This window comes from Gasterosteus aculeatus, chromosome 12 (assembly GCF_964276395.1).
Source record: "Gasterosteus aculeatus chromosome 12, fGasAcu3.hap1.1, whole genome shotgun sequence".
Lineage (NCBI taxonomy): Eukaryota > Metazoa > Chordata > Actinopteri > Perciformes > Gasterosteidae > Gasterosteus > Gasterosteus aculeatus.
This window is the reverse complement of record NC_135700.1, coordinates 2,949,809-2,973,273: the sequence shown is the minus strand read 5'-3', so window position 1 is coordinate 2,973,273 and position 23,465 is coordinate 2,949,809. Positions and strand designations below refer to the sequence as shown.

General features: G+C 41.9%; 1 protein-coding gene across 1 annotated transcript in view; it reads left to right on the top strand.

The window, feature by feature from the left end:
- Nucleotides 1-23,465, top strand: part of LOC120807643 (neural-cadherin) — a 285,961-nt gene that overhangs the window by 227,497 nt on the left and 34,999 nt on the right. The window contains exons 28-32 of the mRNA XM_040159884.2: nucleotides 6,005-6,132; nucleotides 9,600-9,727; nucleotides 10,191-10,314; nucleotides 15,337-15,517; nucleotides 18,824-18,990. Of these exons, the coding sequence (XP_040015818.2) occupies nucleotides 6,005-6,132; nucleotides 9,600-9,727; nucleotides 10,191-10,314; nucleotides 15,337-15,517; nucleotides 18,824-18,990 (728 nt within the window). The remainder of the gene's footprint in view (nucleotides 1-6,004; nucleotides 6,133-9,599; nucleotides 9,728-10,190; nucleotides 10,315-15,336; nucleotides 15,518-18,823; nucleotides 18,991-23,465) is intronic.

Here is a 23,465-nt window from a genome sequence, read left to right as displayed (position 1 = left end):
AATCAAAAACATGTAACTCCTGTTGCCACTAGGTAGCACTATGACTGGAATTCAAAATCGTTATGGACGTCTATTCAATTCAATTCATTTTATTTTGTATAGCCAAAAATCGCAAATTACAAATTTGCCTTAGAGGGCTTTACAGTCAGGAATCAGGAAACATTTATTGCCAAACAAGAGAATAAAGTTAAAAAAAAAAAAAAAATTAAAAAAGTTAAAAAAATATTAAGCATAAAGTGCACTAGCGAAGTAACAAAGTGACGGGTGATGGCAAAGTGAAAAATTACAGTTAAAGTGACATGTGCAGTATGAAGTATGAAGTCTGTACACATACGACATCCTCTGTCCTGAAACCCACCATCGGCACAGGAAAAACTCCCCAAAAAATGAAAAAACCCTTACAAGAGGGAAAAAAAGGGAAGAAACCTAAGGGAGAACGTCAGAGGAGGGATCCCACTCCCGGGATAGGCAGACTACACTGGATGCCATTTGTACAGAATGAACAATGTATAATATATGCAATTCCTGTGAGTAGTAAGCCAGGCGCACAACAGGACCACTGCAGGGACAACCACCATCAGATAGAACCACCATCCACAGAAGCCTGTGGATGGCTAAATGTTTCTTTTAACATAAATATAAATACAAACAGACAGGAATGTTATTCTGCAATAAATAAACTTAAACTTTGAATAACCTAAAATATCTTGCTCTCCATAAAAATATATCCAGTCAAAATTATACAAGTTAGAAATATGAACATGCTGCAAAAAAACGCCTGAAAAAATAAATAAAAAAACAAAATTGTGACAGCTTGTGCTTTAAGTAAACATTAAAATAACAAATCAAAACATTTGAGTTTCTTTACTTTTGTCATTTTATATAAAAAAAACCTTTATATTTGTGGTATTAAAATTTTTTAAATATCACAAATGATTTTACTCTCCATAAAAATATCTCCTGTCAAAATTATACAAGTTAGAAATATGAACATACTGCAAAACAAAACAAAACCTGGAAATATAAATAAAATTTGTGCTTTTAAGTAATAACAAATAACGATGCAAAACATTCAGTTTTCTTTGCTCTTATGCCATTTTATCAGAGCTGGATGCTTGGCATCTTTTTTTGCCAACAAGTTGGTTTATGTTTGGCGCGTGGTCCCGTGGTCTCCCGTGGAGACTCTCAGGATGGACTGAAGGTGAGACGACTCCTGTGTGCTGTTTTGTTTGTCTTCATCACTGAGAACAGCTTCTCACACAGATATGTGCTACCAAGGTTCGAGCCGCATGTAGACTGAGCTGGGACATTGCTGCGGGACTGGAGTGAATAAACAGTGTCGTACTTTGTCTTTAGTGTCCCACTACACTGCAGCTCAATCAGCTCCATCTGAATCTGCATAGGTGCAGTTTCCACGTCGACGGCAAATGGGTTGCGAAACAACTCCAAATTATTTTTTTGTTCCTCAAAATCAAAGCGCCGTGCGAACTCCGCGCGCAGTGCGCTCAGTTTATCAGCAAAGTGCGTATTTGGGAACACCGTTGTGCCGCATTACTTGGCAACAGGGAAAGTGGGGCAAGTTGCGCTGCTGCATTTGTGTCTCCCATAAAATCAGCTTCACTTGAAATGCCTTCACTGCGTCATACATGTCAGTGGTCATGCGGTCACGTCCCTGGAGCTGGAGGTTTAAGGCATTGAGACGTGCGGTTATGTCAGCCAGAAACGCCACGGAAAGCGCTCGGCAAGGCAGCTGAAGCGCTGCATTATGGGATCTGTAGTTTATTTTGTTATCAGCGCTTCATATCGTCGGGCCATTAGTAACAATAATATAAAATGATCTCGCGGGCCAGATATAATTGCATGCCGGGCCGGATATGGCCCGCGGGCCTTGAGTTTGACATATATGGTCTACAGGGTAAGGATGTCATGACACATAGAGATGCAAGATTACGCAGATTAGATATTGTATGGCCAAGTTAAAACCACTTCAAATTTCATGGCCTGTCTGGTATTTTGCCAAAGCACCACGCCCACATAGTTTAATATTTTCTCAAGCTTTATGCAAGTTTTAAAGGCAAGGGTCTCATGATCCCACTTTGCAAATTTGAAAAGAATCGAGTTTAATCTCTGGGAGAAGTTTGGTCTTTTATGACTCTAAAAAATCATGAAAATAGGTTAAAAAATGGGCAGATTTTGAACGATTAACTGCAGCGACCCCAATGTTATAAAAGAATTTGGTTATGTTTAGTGGTGTAATATATACATTTCATTGTTCCATATCTTATCTTATCGTTCATATCTAAAAATAATGAGATATCAACAAGCTTTATATGATTTCTAAAGAAATTGTACTATATTGTTGTGAGTATTGGAGTCAGCGTTTGGGAGGATTCAAAATGGTGGAATATTTAAGTTGTTGCATTTAAATGCCATGATTGCATTTTTTGTAGAGCATAACCAAGAGCGTGTGTTGCAAATTCGGTCAAATTATATTTTGTATCAGGGGCAAAAACTGGGTTAATGTGGTACTTGTCCAATTTCTAGGGGGGCGCTAGATACATTTCTTAATTTATATATAATATTATGAAAAAAATAAGGGTGTGTTCAGGGGTTCGATGTTCACATATGTTACAGTTTTGGTGACGGCAGGCCAAGTCATCTGGAAGGTATGTGTCACTTTTTGAATATGATAAAGCCCCCAAAAAGGCAAAATTCCTTAGAGAAAATAGTAAGAATAATTCCTTGAAATACAATAAGTTTTATTAAGACCAATGCTATGTAATTATTGCGTAATGTATATAGTCAATTGAATTAAACAAAAACAGTTTATTTACAACAAAGCAGGACAAAACAAACTATCCAAAAACAGGGGCACTATAACACTGCACTCTTAAAAAATTTCACTGTAAATTAACGGTAATTTACTGGCAGCAGGATGCCAGGAATTTACCGTTTTTTACGATACAATACCGTGAATGGTATCATACAGTAGAAAACGGTTATACAGTGTAAATGGTTTTTACACTATGTTACCGTTAAATGGATTACGGTATGTTACCATAAACTTGAACCAATTTTACTGTGAATTGACTGCCATTTACTCTCGGTCGACGCTAGTAACTTACTGTTTAATTTACAGTCCCCTACCGTAATATACGGTTTTTTGTCGTATATTGGATTACAGTTTGTTACCATACGATTACTGTTTTTGTGTTATTAATACCAGAATGTTACCGTTTACTTATAACCGTATACTTTTGCATTTAATTCCCCACAAATTAAAGAAAGACAAACAAACTTATTTCGGTCATAGTGGTTGGAGTTAATTAGATGCCTTTAACACAAAAATGTTAGGCATTTGTAACCAAGAACAAAACATAAAATATGCCGCATGTATACATGTATACAATAATAAAAAAATTAATCATAAAATTATTAGGAACAAAGTAAACTAACTGCAACAATACGCTATGGAACACTTTCAATTGGCCGCAGCAAACGGCTGGCGTCCTTCATCCAGTGCCTCTGTACAAACCAAAATAAAAATATTTAGAAACACTGTCATTGGAAAATATTAAAATTACAAAGATGAGTAAGACAACAAGAATTAAGGAAAGAGAATGTTAATCATGCTAGGTAAATAACACTTACCAACGTTACTTGGAGAGATACGCCAAGAGATATGCTAGCTGGCTTTCTCTTTGACAGAGTCACGCCAGCCCACTGACCTACCAGATCGCAGGTCAACGCCACACTGTACGTTAATACTGACGCACTTATGATGCTACCTCAGTCCTACCGACGCGTCAAAGAATAGTGCCAACATGTGAAACTAAAGATCTGATTGGTTGAAGACATGACAATCAACAATATCGTCTCCGTATACTTTAAGTTTCCCAGGACCTCGGGCTGAGTCTGATTAGATAAAAGCTCTCTTTAAAACAAGCTGCACTGGAAGCAGAGCAACAGGAAGACAGGAGCTGTGCAGTGAGAGAATAAGCTTATAGTACATGCAGTGTATTGTTAGAAAAATGTAAAATCATCAAAACTATATCTTTTAGAGAAGGCCCTGATAACCCAACACTGGAGATTTTTTACCCATATGAACCCACAGGGGTTAAGAATGAATTCATGCTAATACACGTAACACAAAACAGTGGTTTCACAAAGGCACATTAAAAAGCAGAATGTCAGTTGAACGCTTTTGTGAATTGTCTGAAAGCAGCACAATGTGAAAATGTCAGTTACGGTGAAAAAGTTAATGAAAGAGTTAAGGGCGGCAGAAGTTAAAAAGAAAGAAGACGGGGATGAAGGAGCGCTGATAGACAGACTGCCGTTGCGAGAGATGCACCAAGAAGGATGACGAAAGCTCAGCAGAAGTCAGACGCACAGCGAAAAGGGGATTTTGATTCTTGTCAGCTCCCTTTGACTTCCAACTTCTACTGACTCGAGCATCAAGACAAGTGTCATGGTGGGGGAGTTGGTGGCACGCTGGAGTTTTATCTCCGCGTTAATTATAATTCTAGCGTACACTGTAAGTTTGTGAGGCAAGGAGTCCTGAGAGTGAAACATAAGTAGAAATGCTTTGGTGGGAACTGGTGGGAAAACTAAGAACAACAAGGATCAACTGTGACAGACGATTTTGTTTTAATTGAATAGAGTCAACATAGACTAACCGTAGTTTTGACATAAGCCTTAATTTTTATAGCTACATGAGCACATTACAAACTATGTCTTTTTTTTTTTTTACATTGCCTGTATTGAACGTAAACAGATTCCCCGATTTGACCGAGACGTCTCCATGCGCTTCCTTTTTTCTCTCCCTGAAACAGTGTGGACTATGAAATGGCTGATTATCCTCAATTCAACGGACAGCTGCACGATAGACTTCAGTGAACTTATTTTAGATGAGCCATTAGGCAGTTGTGGCAGATGGGCAATAAAGAAGAAAAATGAAATCACAAGTAGCTTTACCCTTTTGACTTCATGAAATAGACCCAGAGGAATATTTGTTTACTCTGTGGAGAACAGTCAAGGATGGAAACACGACACCTGGCAGAATACGTGAATTCCCCCGTTTATGCACCGTCAACATGTGTCGTTTTAGATATATAATAAATGTAAACAACGCACCGTATTATGGACAATTATGATTTATTAGCGTACAGACATGCGATCAATGCCAGACAGTAGTAAATGTGACTCACTGATCATCTAAACAACCATCCGTGCCAGTCTTTCCACATCACCAGGTCTGGTTAGAGAGACTGATAATTAACGGGTGTGAAAAGAGAAGTGAGAAGCTTAACGGCCCCCAGGGTTCCCTCCCAGGTCATCATGACTCCACTGTCAGCGCCGTAGCTTCTGTTGCCGCGGTTCTGACTATCAGCCGCCAGACATCCCAGTTGGCCGTAGCTGCTGAGAAAGTTGGCAAATCACACGTCGAATGAAATGGAAGATTGCGTGCGTTGATTGGCTGCGAGCAAAACCACAAGAGTCCTTTTTTTAGAGACACCCGGATCCTTAGTGATCACAATCATGTATCTGAACGGTCTTGATGGGTTGCCACTGCTGCTTGGCAGACGAGCCTTCCCATAATTCCTTTAGCACACAAGCAGTCTTAACCTCCTCATTAACTTTCGTTTTGAATTAACATGCAAACTTTTGTCAACTAAACTTTTGTCTGTTGACCGCCTTGATATGATGTGATCACATCAAACTCTGTCGAAAATTCTGCGTTAAAGAGAATCTACAGAAGTGATATCTGCCAATGTGCACTCCATAATATGTCACTTGAGGCACCACTCAACACTTTGGCATGTGTCACTCAGTCTCAATAGTTTTCATTGCGGTTTTAGAGACTTGAATACGAGAACCAAATATTTGTTGTGAACAGCTTCAAACCCAAACTGATAATTGATAACTGCTATAAACAGTCAACATGGCAATGCTTGTCTTCTCTCTTACCCCCTTACCAATCTTGTCTCTCTCTCTCTCCATCCAGAGCTAATAGATGGGACCCCCACCTTGAAAATCAACCACGGCTCCGGCACAGTAGTGCTGCAGTTGCCAGGCAACGTGAACGTGGCAGACAGACGGTGGCATCGGCTGGACGTCCGCAGCAACAGCAAGGTTGGAGGCTTCACCTGTTTAACACCTACCACCGTTTATTGAGCACTTTAGGAAGCGAGCTCCAAGTATGTTCATGCCGAGCTGTACTGGCAGATCACAAACAAAGCACTCATACGTTCCACTTCAGCACTAAAATTAAGAAATGGTTGTTATATGAACAGCTTACGGTGTTATTTTCCACCCATATTGGCTAAGATGGGCTGCTTATCCAAGGAAAGGAATTTGCGCGAATTTGAGCTGTCGATAAAAAGAGATAAATTACTGGCGAAATATTGTAAACCGTTATTCGTGTCCTTTTAAAAAATGACTTTCAAAAGAGAGGACACAAGCTAAATAGCGCTTTTGGATAAGGCAAAAAAAAAGGATACACTTGTAACAAACACGCTGGTTGTGTTGCTGAACTTCACGTGTTGACTCTTCACTTCTCACGTCACACTTACTGAACATTCAAACACACCTTTGGCCTCAGTTTTACACCAACCAGCGTTTTCAATGGGAAAGGTTGTTTTTTGTACACAATGTGGACACAGTGGAGATGCAGCATGACGATTGAATGCAATCTGGATGTGACTACGACCTGGAGCCCAAGAGAAGTCCAATTTGGTCAGGATTAGCGATGAGGTTGTCTGAAACGAGTAGTCGCCGCAGTATCATGTTTCATATCATGGAGTTCATTCAAAAGTTCTTGTACAGCATTTATGGAAATGAGTATTGTTGACTAAATCTGAAAAGTAGTGTTCAGCGAAACGTGCTAAACAAATACTGGGCATTTTCAGCTTTTAGGCTTCCCAACCTCGGAGTAATGATCGTTTGATAGGCCAGACATTAAAACTAAATGATTATATTCATTTTATATTATATTTCTATCTACGTAACCTTAAAGCTCGTGTCATGGACTCCAAATAGCCCCGAGCAGGCCTCTTTGATACTATTATCAGGCACCCAAACGGGGCCAATATTGGTTAAGGATTTAATACGGCAGAACTCTGCAATGTAAAGTACAAAGGGAGACAATAGCGGTTAGAGTGGGACGAATCATTGCAGTGGCCCTCCTTTGACATTCTCTGCTCAGGCTCATTGGAAGTGAATTAAATTAGAGTAAAATTAGGCTAATCTTCATTTGATTGAGGACCGCTTAGAACTCTTCACCTCCAAGGACTCACACATTGCCACTGCCTCATTGTTCTCGTCGCTCTTAAATATCAAGATGGCAGTAAGTGATGCTATTATTAGAGGCTTTGTTGTAACCCAGCTTAAAAGCTTCAGCCCCACCGCCTCACTCCCAGCTGAGACAGCTGAATCCCTTCAAACTGATGCCTTCATGTGAAGGCAGAATTTTCAGGCGAAAGGACAATATTTAGAAGTCATTTTTGTCTGTAGTCCGTGTTGTATTGACCAATCACATTTGAGCAGGCTTTGGTACAGGTGAACAACCAGAGTGGAGAGTTAAGACACCTTAACCTCACAGGCTTTAATCAGCATGCATGTGCTGAAATGTGTTTACACGGATCGGCTGTAGACATTGACATTGTTCAAATCAATTATTGTGTGTCAAGTTGTTACTTGGCCTGTAAGCAACACACGTATGAGGTCTGGACTGGCTCAAGGTTGCTCTGACAAACCTATCCCAATGGAGATGGGTACCAGTTAAAAGCACTCTACCCAAGCCTAAAAGAGACAAGTTGTAGTGTCATAAATGCACCATTTCATTTGTTTAGCATGAAAGGAAATAACATCGAAAACAGAGACTCCATGTACTCAGCCGGATGAATGCATGTGTGAATCACAACGGCTTTATCCTGAATTCCATGAATACAATAGCTTATTGAGAATTTAGTTTTTTATGATAGGGATTGTTTTGCACCACATCAGCAGTATTGCAAATGATGGAGTGTATTTCTTTTGTAGTCAGCAGCAGCCTATTCAGCCTGAATGGGGACCTGGTTGGATGCTTGGATGCAGCAGGGACAGAGCTGCAGTCTGTAGATTCACTGTATGATTCAGCAGACAAGAATCTAGCTATGGACCAGATAGAATTCAAACCAATGCATGTTTTTATCTGGAACAGTCAATGTTCCTGAGCCATATGAAGAACTGGGTAATATTTGATAGTGTTTAGAGTATACAGTACATAGCTTACGTTCCTGCAAACACTTACAATGCATGGGACACCATCAACTTCAGCTGCTGTCTCCAAAACATTCACTTCCTGTTGTCTTAAAATAAAATAAAAAGCTTTAAAGCTCTGTCTTTTTACTTGAATGAGAGGAAAACATGCCCACACCCATGAGTGAGGTTGATTTTGTAATTGGTTTTCTTTGCATATACAAGCTTGTTTGCTGAATTGTCCAGTTCAGTGATTGTTAGGAAAACCCCTCCACTCCTGTTTCATGCAGCTGTTTCATACAGCTGTTTCTGGGTCTTTAAGCGAGTTCAGAGGATTATCCCCAGTTAGCATCACCTTGTGTTTAATATTATCTAGGCCATCTCTCTTTACTGTCTTGTCTCCGACATCAATAAATAACATCTGAAACCGTTGGAATGGTTTTATGACAACTTTCCAAAAGCCAGATTTGGAAACCCTGCAGTCCTAAACGTCTGAACTGGACCGAAGGATGAACTGATTGGAATTTGGAGGTTGAAAGTCCTTGCGACCTCACAAAACATGTTTTTTTAGCAAATTACAACAATTTCACACTCATGTCCAAGGGCATAAAATGATAATGTGATGACAATCAGGACAGACGTGAGCTGGTTATTGAAGGGAGACAACCGTCGGTCAGTACTTGTATTTTATTAATTAAGTTGTTTTTTTTCTTCTAAACTTACGGTTCAAATGTCAGGCAGACTTATTTGGTTGCATTGATTATGCTAATGATCAAATATTGTGAAAAATGCCCCTTGCCATCAGGTGACTTTCATCTGAATGAAGTGAGAAATATATATTTTTTATAAATATTAGTTCGAGGGTTGCCGGCCCTCTGCTACGCATCGGGACTAACATGCCCCCGAACTGTTACATTATTGGACAATAAAGTACAGCCTACCTTATTGCTTAAATATCCAACATTAATATTGCAACAAAGAATTCTGTTCTTGGCACACGTAGCATGTTATCCTCGTATGAAAGCCATATCTCAGATGTGATATTTTTAAACAAAGTTGAACTGAATGCTAAGGTGGTGGTTATCGTTAACCCCCAGTAGAATTGTGATGATGTTTGGGTTAATTGTTTATGGGTAAGTATCATAACCCCCCCGCCGCTCGCGGTTTAGTTGTTGTTGCTCCAGTAGGAGATATAGCAGGCAGCAGCAGGGAAATATTCACATATGTAAAAAACGTGAGTTGTGATGGTAAAAGCACTTGACAGCAATACACGGTGCACTTATTATAGTCAGACAGAAGATTATCTTTATTAATACATTTGGTTAGTATTCAGCATGTCCTTGTCTGTGTGCTCTCCACAGGAAGTGCGTTTCACCCTGGATCGCTGCTCGGGGGCGGCGGTGATGGAGATGGAAGGCCTCGGCAGCTGGGTGACCACAGAGGACCACTCCTCCTGTGAAGTGACAGGAGTTACACCCAACGCCGCCCGGTACGCACACATACACAAACCTCTATGCTTTCAAAAGGTGTGACTGTGTGTGGGGATGGAAATGAGTTCAAGTGTATGTAACGTGCTTTCAATTGGACCCGCTACTTTACATGGTGCCAGACAAAGGGGCCATAGATTTTCAATTGATCTTTATTCCTGATCAAACCGTTAGTGGACCAGAGGGAGTGAAACAACATGCATGTTACAAAAAAACATTTCAAATAATTCAGGAGAACGTGTTTGCTTTTCTGTGATCAAAGGTTACAATGCCTGATTAAAATAAGCAATGCTGAACTGCTTTAAATTTAGTAGCAACACAAACAACATTTTATGTTCCAGTGTGTTGACACTGACATGATATCACTTTGGAGTAATTCCTACAATAGTACCAATAGTACCCACATGACCCAGTTTTGGCAGCATTTTGTGAACTGTTTGTAATCTGTGCTTTTGCGTGTTTCAGACACCTGAACATGAGCCAGGTGCTCCAGCTGGGCGGTGTCAACGAGGACATTCCCTACATCTACCCTCAGCTTCAGCACAAACACTTCACCGGCTGCATCCGCAACCTCATCGTGGACAGCAAGGTAACGCAACACTGAAACCCATGTGCCACGTAACAGCCTCACAGCGCTTGTTCATATCACCCATGTGACATGTAACAGCCTCACAGCGCTTGTTCATATCACCCATGTGACATGTAACAGCCTCACAGCGCTTGGTCATATCACCCATGTGCCATGTAACAGCCTCACAGCGCTTGGAGATATCACCCATGTGCCACGTAACAGCCTCACAGCGCTTGGAGATATCACCCATGTGACATGTAACAGCCTCACAGCGCTTGGTCATATCACCCATGTGCCATGTAACAGCCTCACAGCGCTTGGAGATATCACCCATGTGCCACGTAACAGCCTCACAGCGCTTGGTCATATCACCCATGTGCCATGTAACAGCCTCACAGCGCTTGGACATATCACCCATGTGCCATGTAACAGCCTCACAGCGCTTGGACATATCACCCATGTGCCATGTAACAGCCTCACAGCGCTTGGACATATCACCCATGTGCCACGTAACAGCCTCACAGCGCTTGGACATATCACCCATGTGCCATGTAACAGCCTCACAGCGCTTGGAGATATCACCCATGTGCCATGTAACAGCCTCACAGCGCTTGGACATATCACCCATGTGCCACGTAACAGCCTCACAGCGCTTGGACACATCACCCATGTGCCCTGCAAGAGCAAAGCGGAATAAAAACCTTTCTTCCTGACTTCAAGTCAAGACTTTCATGGAACCTTCCACTTATCTGTTGGAGTTAAAAAGTCAAAGACGCAACCATGACAATATCAGCCCACGACCCCAACTGAACCTGAATCCTTGCCAATGTCCCTTCTCAAACGAGGGAATGTCTAACGCGATTTAGAGGCAATCCTACCTTTGTTACTCGCTGTTAGAGATATCGTCTCACCCTCGTCTTGCTTGGATTTGTATTTTTCATTACGGTTAAGGCTAAAATTACAACTCGTTTAAAATATGCACTGCATTAATGTATGCATGCAACCTGATCACAGAATATTTCCATCTCACAATGCAAATCAAAGGAGTGGGCGGGGAGCGGGACTCTTCAAGTTCCATGACAAAGCTTTGCTTATGAATAAGTGCTGCTACTGTGGGAGCCAGTCTTGCAAATGATCTTTTATAATGAATGATACTGTTTTGAAATGAGGAAACATGAGCAGCCCTAGCCAGTGTTCATTTAAGCATAAGTTCCATGTTTGATCTTGGCACCATGGCTGTAGTGGAGGGTAAACTGTTTACACACCTCTTGAATTATGGAAGTAGCGTTTTTGCCCCTCTAAGTGGCATTTACTCACCTCAAAGTTCCCTGCGCCTCATATTCTGCCGTCGGAATAAACCAAATTCAATTTGGTGTCATTTTAACCACCTAAAACGATCAGTGTCTTGTGGCTGCGGCGGCTCCGACAATCAGGATCCAGGAAGTATGTAAACACACACACGTTGTGGATTAGCGTGCCTACCTGTTTGGAATGGATTATTTAGCCAAGGATATCAGACGGTTTTAGCAAAGACAATTGAGGGCGCCCACTCCTGCTGATTCTCATAAAAGGCCTGAAGTAAAAAGCAATTATCATTTTTAAACTTTGTCTTGGTTCGCACAACATCGCATTGACAGGGACAAACGCTATATAAGTTATATGTTGATCAGGTGAAGAAAAAAATCTTTTCATATCCAGGCATTATTGTAATTGAAATGTCTTAGTTATTATAAGTGTATGTTTTATTTATAATGTATCCAGTTTAATTTGAAAAGTATTGAGATATTATCCAATTGAACTTTCTTTAGTGATTTAATACTTTTAGTTGTTGACTTACAGACGTATAAGTGTTCAATATACACTATATGGAACTAAATCATTGCACAAGTTTACTGTAACTATTGAGTAGAGCTATAAATCCCTAATAAATTGTTAAATCTCAAGAATGAAAATGATTCTCCTGCTGCAATACTTATGTGGTGTGGCTTACCTGAGCTCGACACGTAGAAGCAGGGTGCACAAACCGCATACATTATTGAGAGAAATCTGCATAATGTGTGTGGGCTGATATGAGGATAATAAATCTCCACAGAGCAAGCAACAGTAGGTGTCCTGATGATAAGTAATGTTGATGGACGTGCTCCGACATTGTATCATATTTTTGTTATTATTATTTTTGTCACTGGGTGTGGCTTTGATTCTCAATAAGTTATTGTATTGAAATCATTTTGAGGTTTACCTGCCTGTGAAATGGTGAAGGTAGATGACTTATAGTGAATTCATACTGTGTGTGTCTGTTTATACAGTATATTCATATTTGTCTCGGATTTTACTAATATGTCCCTCAATCAGAAGAGGTTCCAAAAAGACAAAAAAACGTAAGAAAAAATAATTGGTTGAAACAAACCATTTCCAAATATAAAAAAACACAATTTCAGTTCCGATTGAAATGTTTCCACAGCCAGAAATGCTGAACAGGCAACAAAGCGCACTTTAACTTTTAATTTTTTTCATGCTAATATTTTTTTTTGCGTCAGGTAACCCATCAACAACCATAAAGACACGGCCTTAGACAATTTCTAAAGGTCTTTTTCGGTTATCTGCCACTGTATGCTATGGTTGGACGTCAGGGAAATTGATTGGCATATTCATGTGGGTGTCAGTATGGTTGCTTTTCGCTGATGTTCAAGTAAAAGCATTGATACAATTACAATTAATTATTGTGTAATGTTATCGGGTGATTTAACAATGTTAAAGTAAAGGTTGGCTCCTTACCTTTTGAGCCAAATACTGTTTTAATTATGAAATGTGAAATTGTCTTAACGTGTCTGTAAAAGGACACCGGTGAATCGGCGGTGCGCTACCATGGCCCTAAAGCGTTTAGAAGTCCATCTTCATTGTAAACCTTGTTTTTCGCGGAGATTAAACATTGCTTAAAGGGTTTCCAAAATGACTATCAATGGTTCACACACATCCGTGACATACTGGCCACATAATAAGATACCACACTTCAACACACCAAATAGCGCAATAAAAGCTCTTTCATCATCGCCCCAGCATTGCCCGATATGTCGCCCAAGTGTTCTTACTACTTTCTCTCATCAAAGTAACTTTCCTAGTAGTTAGACATGTACATGTTTATATTTGTGAAATTCGACATGTAGACTTTTAACATGTGTTAAGACGCATGTGGATTAATATTACCTGGCGCTTGCTGAAAAAACAAAAAAAGACCGATAGCAGGGTCAAGCCGGTTTAGGACAGTGCTAATTTGCCCAATTTAGTGTGTCTTCCCTGTGGGCATCTGGCCATTCGGATGTCTCAGCTAACCTCCATTAAACGTATTTATGTGTGATGCATTGCTGTACGGAAACAGTGTGCGGTGTGTATGGAAGAGGAAGGAAACAAACTAGACTGTGCCAAAGGCAGGAGCGAATGCTGTCTTCTGGAAGAGAGACAGGAAGGTTTTTTGATTTTATTTGTGAGTTTCTATTCTGGAGCTGGATCCCTCCCATCGAGCTGTCATTCGCCATCTTCTTTTTTTAAATCTCTACCCTCGTCCTGTAATTATTCCTCTTGTGTTTTCCCTTCAGCTCTCTGTCTAACATAACTGCTATCAGGTTTTCGGGTTGTTTTGGCCAAACTATCACAGTTTTTTGAGTATAAAAGTTTGCCATTAGCCTAAGGGTTAGGCTAATAACTGTTTTAATGCTAGATACTTTGAATTAAAATTGCTCAACACAAGGTTTGACAGAGTACAACACTCTGGGCCAATGTAGCGCATGTTGTCATTCCGCCAGGAGAATTAGGACATTACATGACATTCATTTGCAGACATACTGTACATTGTCTGGCCACAACTACCGGAATAAATGACTGACTCATCAAATGGGATTTTTCATCTCAGTAACCACATTTTATCAACCGGTACAGATATCTAAAGAATCTCACCTTTATTTACAATAGAAATAATATGAATGCTACCAAATACAATTGTATTTTAGACATTATTTTTCTTATGACTTTGTGACAACAAGTCTCTTGTTGTAAAACTTGACCTGCACGGGAACCTGACCCATTTAAAAAACAGTCTTTTCGGCCAGCCTCAGTGTCCGACATTACGAGGTCTGTTATAGAAGGAAATCTCTTAAGGTTCCAAAATCTAGAGGAAAGCTTCTTTGACGAGGGGAGTTCCTACTACGGCCTCACTCACTGCGCAGCACACTGAGCTCTACGCTTTGCATTTTGGTGGGGAATCTGTGTTTCACTTCCTGTTGGCTGAAAAATTAAGCCAACACCTGGAAATATCCTTAGCAAATACAAGTAGTGTCTCGGTGTGGGCGTATGCCACGCTTCTCCTCCAAAGCCATTGTGTGTAATTAAAGCAGAAGCAAGTCGTATTTTTGCATTCAGTTTCTATGTCGGTCCAAGTCTTTTCGCTTAACCACACAGACGCACGCTACAGTTTCACAGACGCACAATTGAATCAATTGCACACTCCCCGATGTGTCTTTCAATCATTGGTGGCTTTTTTTGGTTCTCTGCAATCGACATGATTGGTCCAAACCAAACTGGACTAGCTGTAGCTTTTAAAAGGTGAACAACCTGTTAGATGCCTCTTTGCTGGAGGTCACAGCCAATCACAAACTGGCAGTCACAGTTTTTACCACCCTTTGCATTCCGACCTCCTTGCCCGCATCGGCAACATAACTCATAACGTTGGGCAGAGACGAGATTGAACATATTAATGTCTTTTATGGCGGGTTTCTTGAGGGACACATATTGAGGCATCAAGGTTTTACGTCCTTACAGTTTTCCATCCCATTGGTCCGTTTGTCCAGTGTCGGTTTCATCGCAGTGGGAAGAAAGTGGGAGAGTGGAAAAGTGCAGAGGGCCCCCAGTGCCCAATTCACCGTACATCTGGCCTGCTGATGCCGTCAAATGTCTCTCTTTTTTCTCCTCCCCCTCTCACCGTGCCTTTCCTCATCCTCTATCCGTGCGCCACCCCTCGTCTCCTCTCCCCCTATCTCCCGCATTCAGCTCTATGATTTGGGCTCCCCGGCCGACTCGCAATCCAGCTCTTCAGGCTGCCTGACGACCGACAGCAGCTGCGTCAACATGGGCTACCCGTCCTGTGGCCACCGGGGTCGCTGTCACGGAGAGTGGGGCTCCTTCAGCTGCCAGTGTGTCCCGGGATACGCAGGACACCATTGTGAAGAGGGTAAGGCCAAAAACCCAAATCATCCACGCGTCCCTGAGAGGACATTTGTGTAAAACTGAAGCATAGCTGTTACCAGCTGTTGGAGAATGAGTTTATAGTAGCTCTGACATTTAGGTCATGAGTGGATTCCATGTGATGATTTAAGAGGATACAATGAGCGTGCTTACAGGTTGTTTCAAGGCCTCAGTTTTCTATCAAGGCTCCTGTGGAGCAAGTAAATCCCCTTTTGTATTTGCACTGTAAGGTGTCATTCTTAAATGCTGAATTAAATCTAGGGGACATTCATTTATTGTGAATGTCATCATAAACGTTAAGCATGTTCACTCCCTGGTTTGAGTAAACACGTCACCTAAAATAGTAAAAAATGATTGAGTGGACTTCAGACATCACACGCTGCTGTTTAATGCCCGGTAACATGAACGGTATATTTGTAAATGAATGCGTGTATAGATCACACACAGTGAGAGCAGCATGCAGAGCCCCTGCTCGCTCCGTACTGACTTACGTCCTGGAGAAAGCAGCTCCTAGTGAGCCCCTCTGCGTTGGCCTTATCTGCCTGCCTCCAGCAGTTGGACAAGATGGATCTTTAATGATCCTCCCGCAGTACACGTCCTCCAGATGGAGGAGAGCACCTCCAGAGATGCATTCTGCAGAGTAGTAGCAGTCTTTGGTGGGCTAGTCCCATGTTGGTTTGTCTTCTTCACCACAAAGACAGGCCTCTCCAATAAGTGAATGCATTTTACTTTCAAAAAAGCAACAAGTGGGAGCTGTGGATGCGCTTAGCAGCCATTGAAGGCTTTCGGTAGAAATAAGAAAGGCATGTGTATTTACTAACATGATTTTCAGATACACACCGTGTGTTTTATCTGTATTCCACCAGTTCTCACTCCCAATGTAAAATACTGACACTTTGTCAGTGCTCCTCACTAACTAACACACTGGCACACCAGACTTAATCCCAGGAGGATGAATGACGACATTTCCAAACCCCCCCCAAAAACTGCTTCCCTGACATCAGCGTTGTATCGAGCTTGCATCAGACAGCCAGCAGGCGGCTGGGTAGTGGAGTACCTTCAGGGTTCGTAGAGTTATGAAAAACCTGGAAAAGTTATTGAATTCTAAAAGTAATTTTCAGGCCTGCCAAATGCATGGTATTTTGTTATATTCATATGTTCACGTTGTTCATTTAAGATGAGTTTAAAATAATGCTCATGCTTTTAAAAGAGAGACGCTCTCATACGCACAGCGCCCCCCCCAGTGATTGTCTCAAGAGCCGCTGCACCATTTCTGATGTTCATATGTGTTCTATCATAGGGATTAAGTGCTCAAATAATACACAATAACAACCGCGAGGAAGACATTTTTTGGACAAGGTCACGTTTACCTTGCAGAGGCCGTCCTGTGTTGGTTTGATCTCCACGTGCCTGCAGCACCCACCCATCTTGAGTGTACCTTTTGCTTGTTAGGGCCTGAGCCTCTTTGGGTTGTTTTGAACACACGCCGTAGCCAGATCGAGGCAGGGGACGCGTTGGCTGAAGTGTATCCACCCGTGGTATTAAATTACTTTTCTGCAGTTCCCATGAAATATTGATTTGTTACCAAAAAAAACCTGGCTTGTGCTGTGCTAATATTTAAATACTCAAAGGTACTCACTGTAATGTTCCACCTCACTTAGCTGCCATTCAGCTGGAAAACAGCCATGCCTAAAACAATACGGGGTCCCAGCTAGTGGGTGTGTTATTTTATGTACCTGTGAGATAATAGAAAGTGATCCAGTGGACTCGCGCTCCTCTGACCATTTGCTGGGTCCCTAAACGCCCCTCATCAATTAGAATGTGATCTGAGTGTCTCAACTCATTATTAATGGTAATTATTTTTCTGTTATCCTTAAAGAAAAGTATGTGATTGAATGGCAAATAACAGATTTGATTAAACTCGACATTTGGAATATGATTATCATGAGTTCCCCAGACAGCAAAGAAGCCCTGTGAATATAAATTATACTGTTAAACAAATGCAACAGTTGAGAATATTTATTTTAATTGAATTAGCTTTTGTTAATGGTTACAAACGGCAGCCAATCAGAAAGCTCCTTTAACAATGTAGGTTTAGACAAGGATCGAGAGGGGGTGGAGGGAGTACGGGGGGGGGGGGGGGGCTGAGTAAGCAGGTTCCTCCCCAGGAAATTTAGAACATCGGAGTTAGTGAACGAACTAAGAGCTTACCATCATGTGGCTCCCACATGCAAATGTCAACTTTGCAACTACCAATCAAGTGCAGCTTGAAGACGCTTTCCAGAAGGGCACGCAGCATCACGCAGCTACAGTTCAGAGGAGCTCGGTAGCCAGATGGGAGGAAAAGAAGCTTCACAGGACGACAGTAAAAGCAAGTCAAATGATGACATTATGAAAGGGCACCCCAAGGCCCTCCTTCCAAAAAGATCGCTTCCAGCGTCCCTCAATGTTCTGCGAACCCTCCCTATCCCCCCGACAACCAACCTCCCAGCCGGGATGCCCCCTGCTGAGAGTAAAAACAGGTTTACTGAAAGGTTGGGTGCCACGACACTGCCTAGTGCTTAAAACGTTTATGAGAAAGAATTCTGCTGCTTTCAAAAGAGATCACATTTAGTCGTACTGCAGCTACACCCATCGATGGGTAAACGTCATCAAAAGATGCAAGTTCAAATCTGAAACAAACAGGGTCTACAACTAATCTATGCAGCAGAAGAAAACAGCTTAGCTGTATTTTTGCACCAGGATGTTAATCAACAGCAGAACCTCTATCTATTTAATAAAGGAACGATTATTAGTGTAAAATTGATAGTGTTAATAGGATTTTATTTGCCACATCCCACACAAAACCCAAATCCCACACAAGCCGCTCCGTGGCCTCGATAAACTGCAGCGAGAGTGTTTGCCGAGGACAGAACGAAAATGTGCGAGCTGACATTGCCTCCAAGCGGGATCTCACGAGCTGCTCAGCTTTGTCGCTGTCACACTGAAGGGAGACAAAGAGGGAGGGGAGGTGGAAGCCAGAGACAGGAGGAAATCCAGGCTTCACGTGCGATGAGGTTTAGTCAAAAATCCACTTGGGGAGACATGTCCCTCAGTATTAAGTATAACCCGAGCTAGACCACGTAAAGATCGTGTGCAACTGGCATGTTGTGTCCTGCCACCAGCTCACAGGCGTGCGGGGACTATTTCAGATAAGCGACGTCACCTCCCCCTGCACTGAAACCTCTACCTCTAGTTGTGTTTTTACAACAATAATATCGCTATTTTTGTGTTTGTGTGTGTGTGCTGCCAGAGGCCCCAGAGTATACATTTGATGGCCACAGCCACGTGCACTACCAGCTGGCATCCCCGCTGTCGGCCCGAAGGACCTGGGTTCAGGTCCTGGTTCGGACCCGCAAACACAGCAGCACCATCCTGAATCTAAGCTCCAAGGAGCTGAGTGAATACATACGACTAGAGGTAAGGCACACAGCAATGTGTGTGTGTGTGTGTGTGTGTGTGTGTGTGTGTGTGTGTGTGTGCAGAAGGGGGTATTGGCATACTTTGGGGTTGCCTGTGAGTTTCCTGTGTGAGTTTCCTTTTCCTTTCCTAAGTAGCAGCAGTCATTTTCTATTCATGAATTGCACTTAATAGGCAGCGTTCCATTCATGTCATTTGACGTATCGTGCAGCCAGGTCGTAAACAGGTCCCCTTAAATGTTCCTTGTAAAACTTCTTCTGCTTGCTTAAATGAGTGTAAACCATGTTAGAAAAAAACAACATTTATTTGCAGGTTTATATTACACAGACGATGTTTGGGTCAATTTGACCCGGCAGTGAAAGTGAAGGGAAAAGACAGGAGAGTCAAGTTTACACCATTTATTTCTTAGAGAATGTGAGACAAAGTTTTTCTTACTCCCTCCCACCACGTTTGACCCCAATTTACTCACACACACTTAATCCCATGCACGTGGTCATCACACGCGCACACACTCTCTTTCTCACTACCACACCTGTGCAAGAAATGCAGATACTAATTGGACTTTGACTGGAGCTCTGATACTGAGATACGCAGCTTTCAATAGAACAACATGAGCAGCAGAGAGAAAGGGATGACAGCCCCGGAGGCTCTGGAGCTCCTCCTCCATCACAGTAGTGGTACAGAGGAGGACGTTTCTGAGGATCGTGAAGATTATGCCTCATTCGGCTGGATTTTGAGTGAGCGGGTCATTATGAAGGAGTCTTAATGGTAGACTTATGCTATTTATATTTAGGCTTTTACAGTGTACCTAAAAAAAGTTGTAACATTTATTTTTCATGAAAAGAGAGTTTTCCTAATTGAACGGTGATCTATTGAGGTGTGACAGACTCCATTCCACTAAATACTGTTTGAATTGTTAGTGCGGCTGTTGAGGTACAAACTATATCAGGATTTTTTGGTTTCTGACAACTTTTGCATGATTTTTATTCAACAGGTCCGATTCACCCGGGAACATTATTGCGGTACCTAAAGAATGAATGATTTAATTCATTACAGTGCATCAGTCGTATAACTGTGTAAAGGACTTTATCTCAAATACGCATTTCTGAGATCAAAAAGATGGAAAAGATTGTTGTCAACCTGTTATGTCTGCCATTGCCATGTTACTGTAGATACCGTATCTTATATAGACACATTTATTTTTTCTTCGTCTTCACCTGATTTTCAACTCTATTCGCTCTCCCTCTACTTCAGTCAGCCAGCAAGTGCTAAGTCTCTTCCAACAGCTTGGTATGGTTAGCAGTGCACACTCACAGTACTCACAAATAATAGATCTTGGCCGCCCGTAGCACCATGAATTGCGCATTACTTAAATCCGCTATCTGCCCCGTCTCAAGGGCGGCTGCGTGCATCGTCCATTTGGCAACGTACAAAGGTTTCCTAGCTGTCAAGAACACAGCCGGCGGGAAAACCATTAGAGAGAAAAACAGAAAATTGAAAGATGCCATGCAGAAATGATACTTGGGGTTTTGATATCCCAGTCTGTCGAATGCACCTTCAGATCCTAAAAGAAGATGATTTGATCACAGGACAAAGGGAAAAGGATCATTCAGTGCTGATCTGAAAGCGGTTATTCAGTAAACACGCTTTAATCACTGTGACAGCGTGTGGCTCGTAGCAAGAATTTTGTGATAGTGACTGTTTTTGCAATGAATCTCATTTCATGGACACAATTCACAAAAAATGCTTAATGTGCAAATAGCACTTTAATTGCTTTGCAACTCAGTTACGGGTACACGTCACTCTTTGCAGGTGCTTTTAGAGTCACAATGTTCCCTTTTGTCTCATTTCTGCAGATTGGTCCGCTGCTAAAGTCGCGTAAGGCTTTTGTGAATTTCCCGTCAGTCAAAGAAGGAGTGTAGCTCGCGTTAGTTTTCCCTCTCCTGTGTCTTGTGGTGGAAACTGTTGTTGAACATTTCGGATGTAAACTGGTTTACACATGCTAATCTGTCAGCTTTAATGAGGGGGCAAGTTTCTTTTATTCTATTTACAATGTCTGCCTGTTCTGCGAGTGCGTGTGTAATGTCCTTTAGCTCAGTGTCTCAGTGTCTTACACATTTATCTATATTCATATGAGCTGATTGAACTTTGGAAGGATGAAATCTTGTGGTGAATTCACATTAATGAATGTATCAGCCGTAGTCACCATGATGCGGCTTCCTATGCTGACGTTCTTGTGACACTTGTGGAAACAAAGCCAATGATTGTGTACCAAATCTGCTCCTTTAATTACGTCATTTGTATTTTATGGTCTTATATTTTATAGTCAATAATCTACTTAAGTGTACCATGAATATGCTTCCAGTTTAAAGTGATGTCACAATCCAACCATTCACTCTTGGCTTGACAGTTTTTTTTGTGCAAAACTTTACAATTTTTGACCAATCAACAACAACAAAAGCCCAAATCCCTCAAAAATACGTGACAACGACAAAGAAATTGTAATGATTTGGGATGAAACTATTTTGTCCTTTGATGGTTGAACTGCACCATTAGTGTAAATATAGTAAGGAGAGCCTTATGTTCATAGGTGTATATCGTCTGAGTGTCCCCGGCCTCCATCCAGTGATCACGGTTCAATCAGTGGTCTCATTAAAATTAAATGGCTTCTCTTAGCTTTACAGCCATATGCGATATACACCAAAGAAACACATGCTGCTTCCAACACGGCTCGGTTTGGGCCTGAAACTGCGTGGGATTAGTATGAAACGGGCATGTTTGTAGAAGCCACTTTCAGTCATACACAGAAGATAACAATGCCAACAGGTTGCCTCCGTAACTTTGAAGCATTGTTATTTCTGAGAAGCTGAGTTGTGCCAATGGATATCTTCTCTAGTTGGATGTGACACCGGTAACCAACCCTACCCCCCTTCCTACATGCTGTGGTGCCCTGACTGGCTCTCTGCCATTGCACAATAACTCCCTAGTCCTCTCACCCTCACGCTGAATATGATATACGTATTGATCACCGCTGTCTGCATGATTATCAATTATCTGCTGCTGTTACAGTGAAAGCTCTCCTCTGATCCCCACCTGTCATCCATCTGTCTCTCCTTCCCTTCCACCCATTTCTTCTTAAAAGCCACACTGATGCCTCAGCCCCGAGCCACATGGGGAGTGGGTTCATTCACCCACCATAGACGGTGCGAGTGGGTGCACACAGTATGGTGGAAATGTGTGTAATCCTCTGAAATAGCACCCCCCCCTCCCCCCCCCCCCGTGAACCCCTGCAATGTTCCTTGGCAGAAATCGAACCATAATGCCTTCAAGGATTATGATTTTCACTGTAATAGTTGTGTTTGCGTTTAATGTGAGCGAGGAATTAGTATGCGTTACTCTTGGCTGCCCACAGACTCCCAATGTGAGGAGCACTTTGTTTCTGCTCTTTCCGTGTGACTTGCATTCCAACAACATGGTTAGTTAAAGCTATTGCATTTCTTTCTTCCTCCCCTTGGATTACTGATTTGCAGCATTTTTGCATTCCGCCGGTACTCTCCCCAAGCTTCTCGCTAGATTGGATTTATCCGAAAGATTCTCCTATATGCGGCTGTTCTGTTGCTCTTTACAGCAACAAAAGGCTACTCGGTTGTTTAGTTTGCTTTGAATCTTTGAATCCATAAATCGCAAGATTTATGGATTTATGGAGCGATTACCTGCACCTCGTTGCATTGACAGCTAAATGTAACGGATAAGTCCACTTATTAACGTCCGCTGCCTTCGATTCCTTCTCACACTCTTCTTGAGTGTGAGTGAAACATTAAAGGGGAAACGTTTGGATGTTCTGGGGTTTGCCGACGTCATTAAACCTCCACGGAGACCCTTACATCAGGGGTCCTCAACCTTTTTTGCCTCACGGACCGTTTTCATGTTAGACAGTATTTGGCGCACTGGTCTTGGAGGTGTGGCAGATAAACACAACAAAATAACGGGGGGGTGGGTGTAGCCTCCCTGTCCGCTGGCGCAGTGAGTAGCTGGCAGTTAGTTGACAAAAACGCTTGGGAGACGTCAAGAGGGAAGAACGCACGGAATTAGGAGAGGATCCAGTTAATTTTAAAAATCAAACATTTTTCAGACAAAAGTGAAATGATAAAAAAAACAATAATAATTCTTTCTGTGGTACCAAATGGCGTACGGACCAGTAGCGGTCCGCGGCCGTGGGGTATGATAGAACTGAAATAACAAGAACAGTAATGTCACTACTGACTCAGTTCAACATTCTTAAGGAAACAATGAATGAATAAACAGGAAAAAGTAGCTGCTGTATTTCATTCATTTCAACCACTAAATATGAGTCTTGATCACAAAGCCGGCCCAGTTTTCCAAAATCTAAAATAGATAGATAAACAATTTGTATGCATGTGTCACCTATGAAACTTCCATCTTCCAGTCATTTTCCCAGCCTGGGGTGTATCACT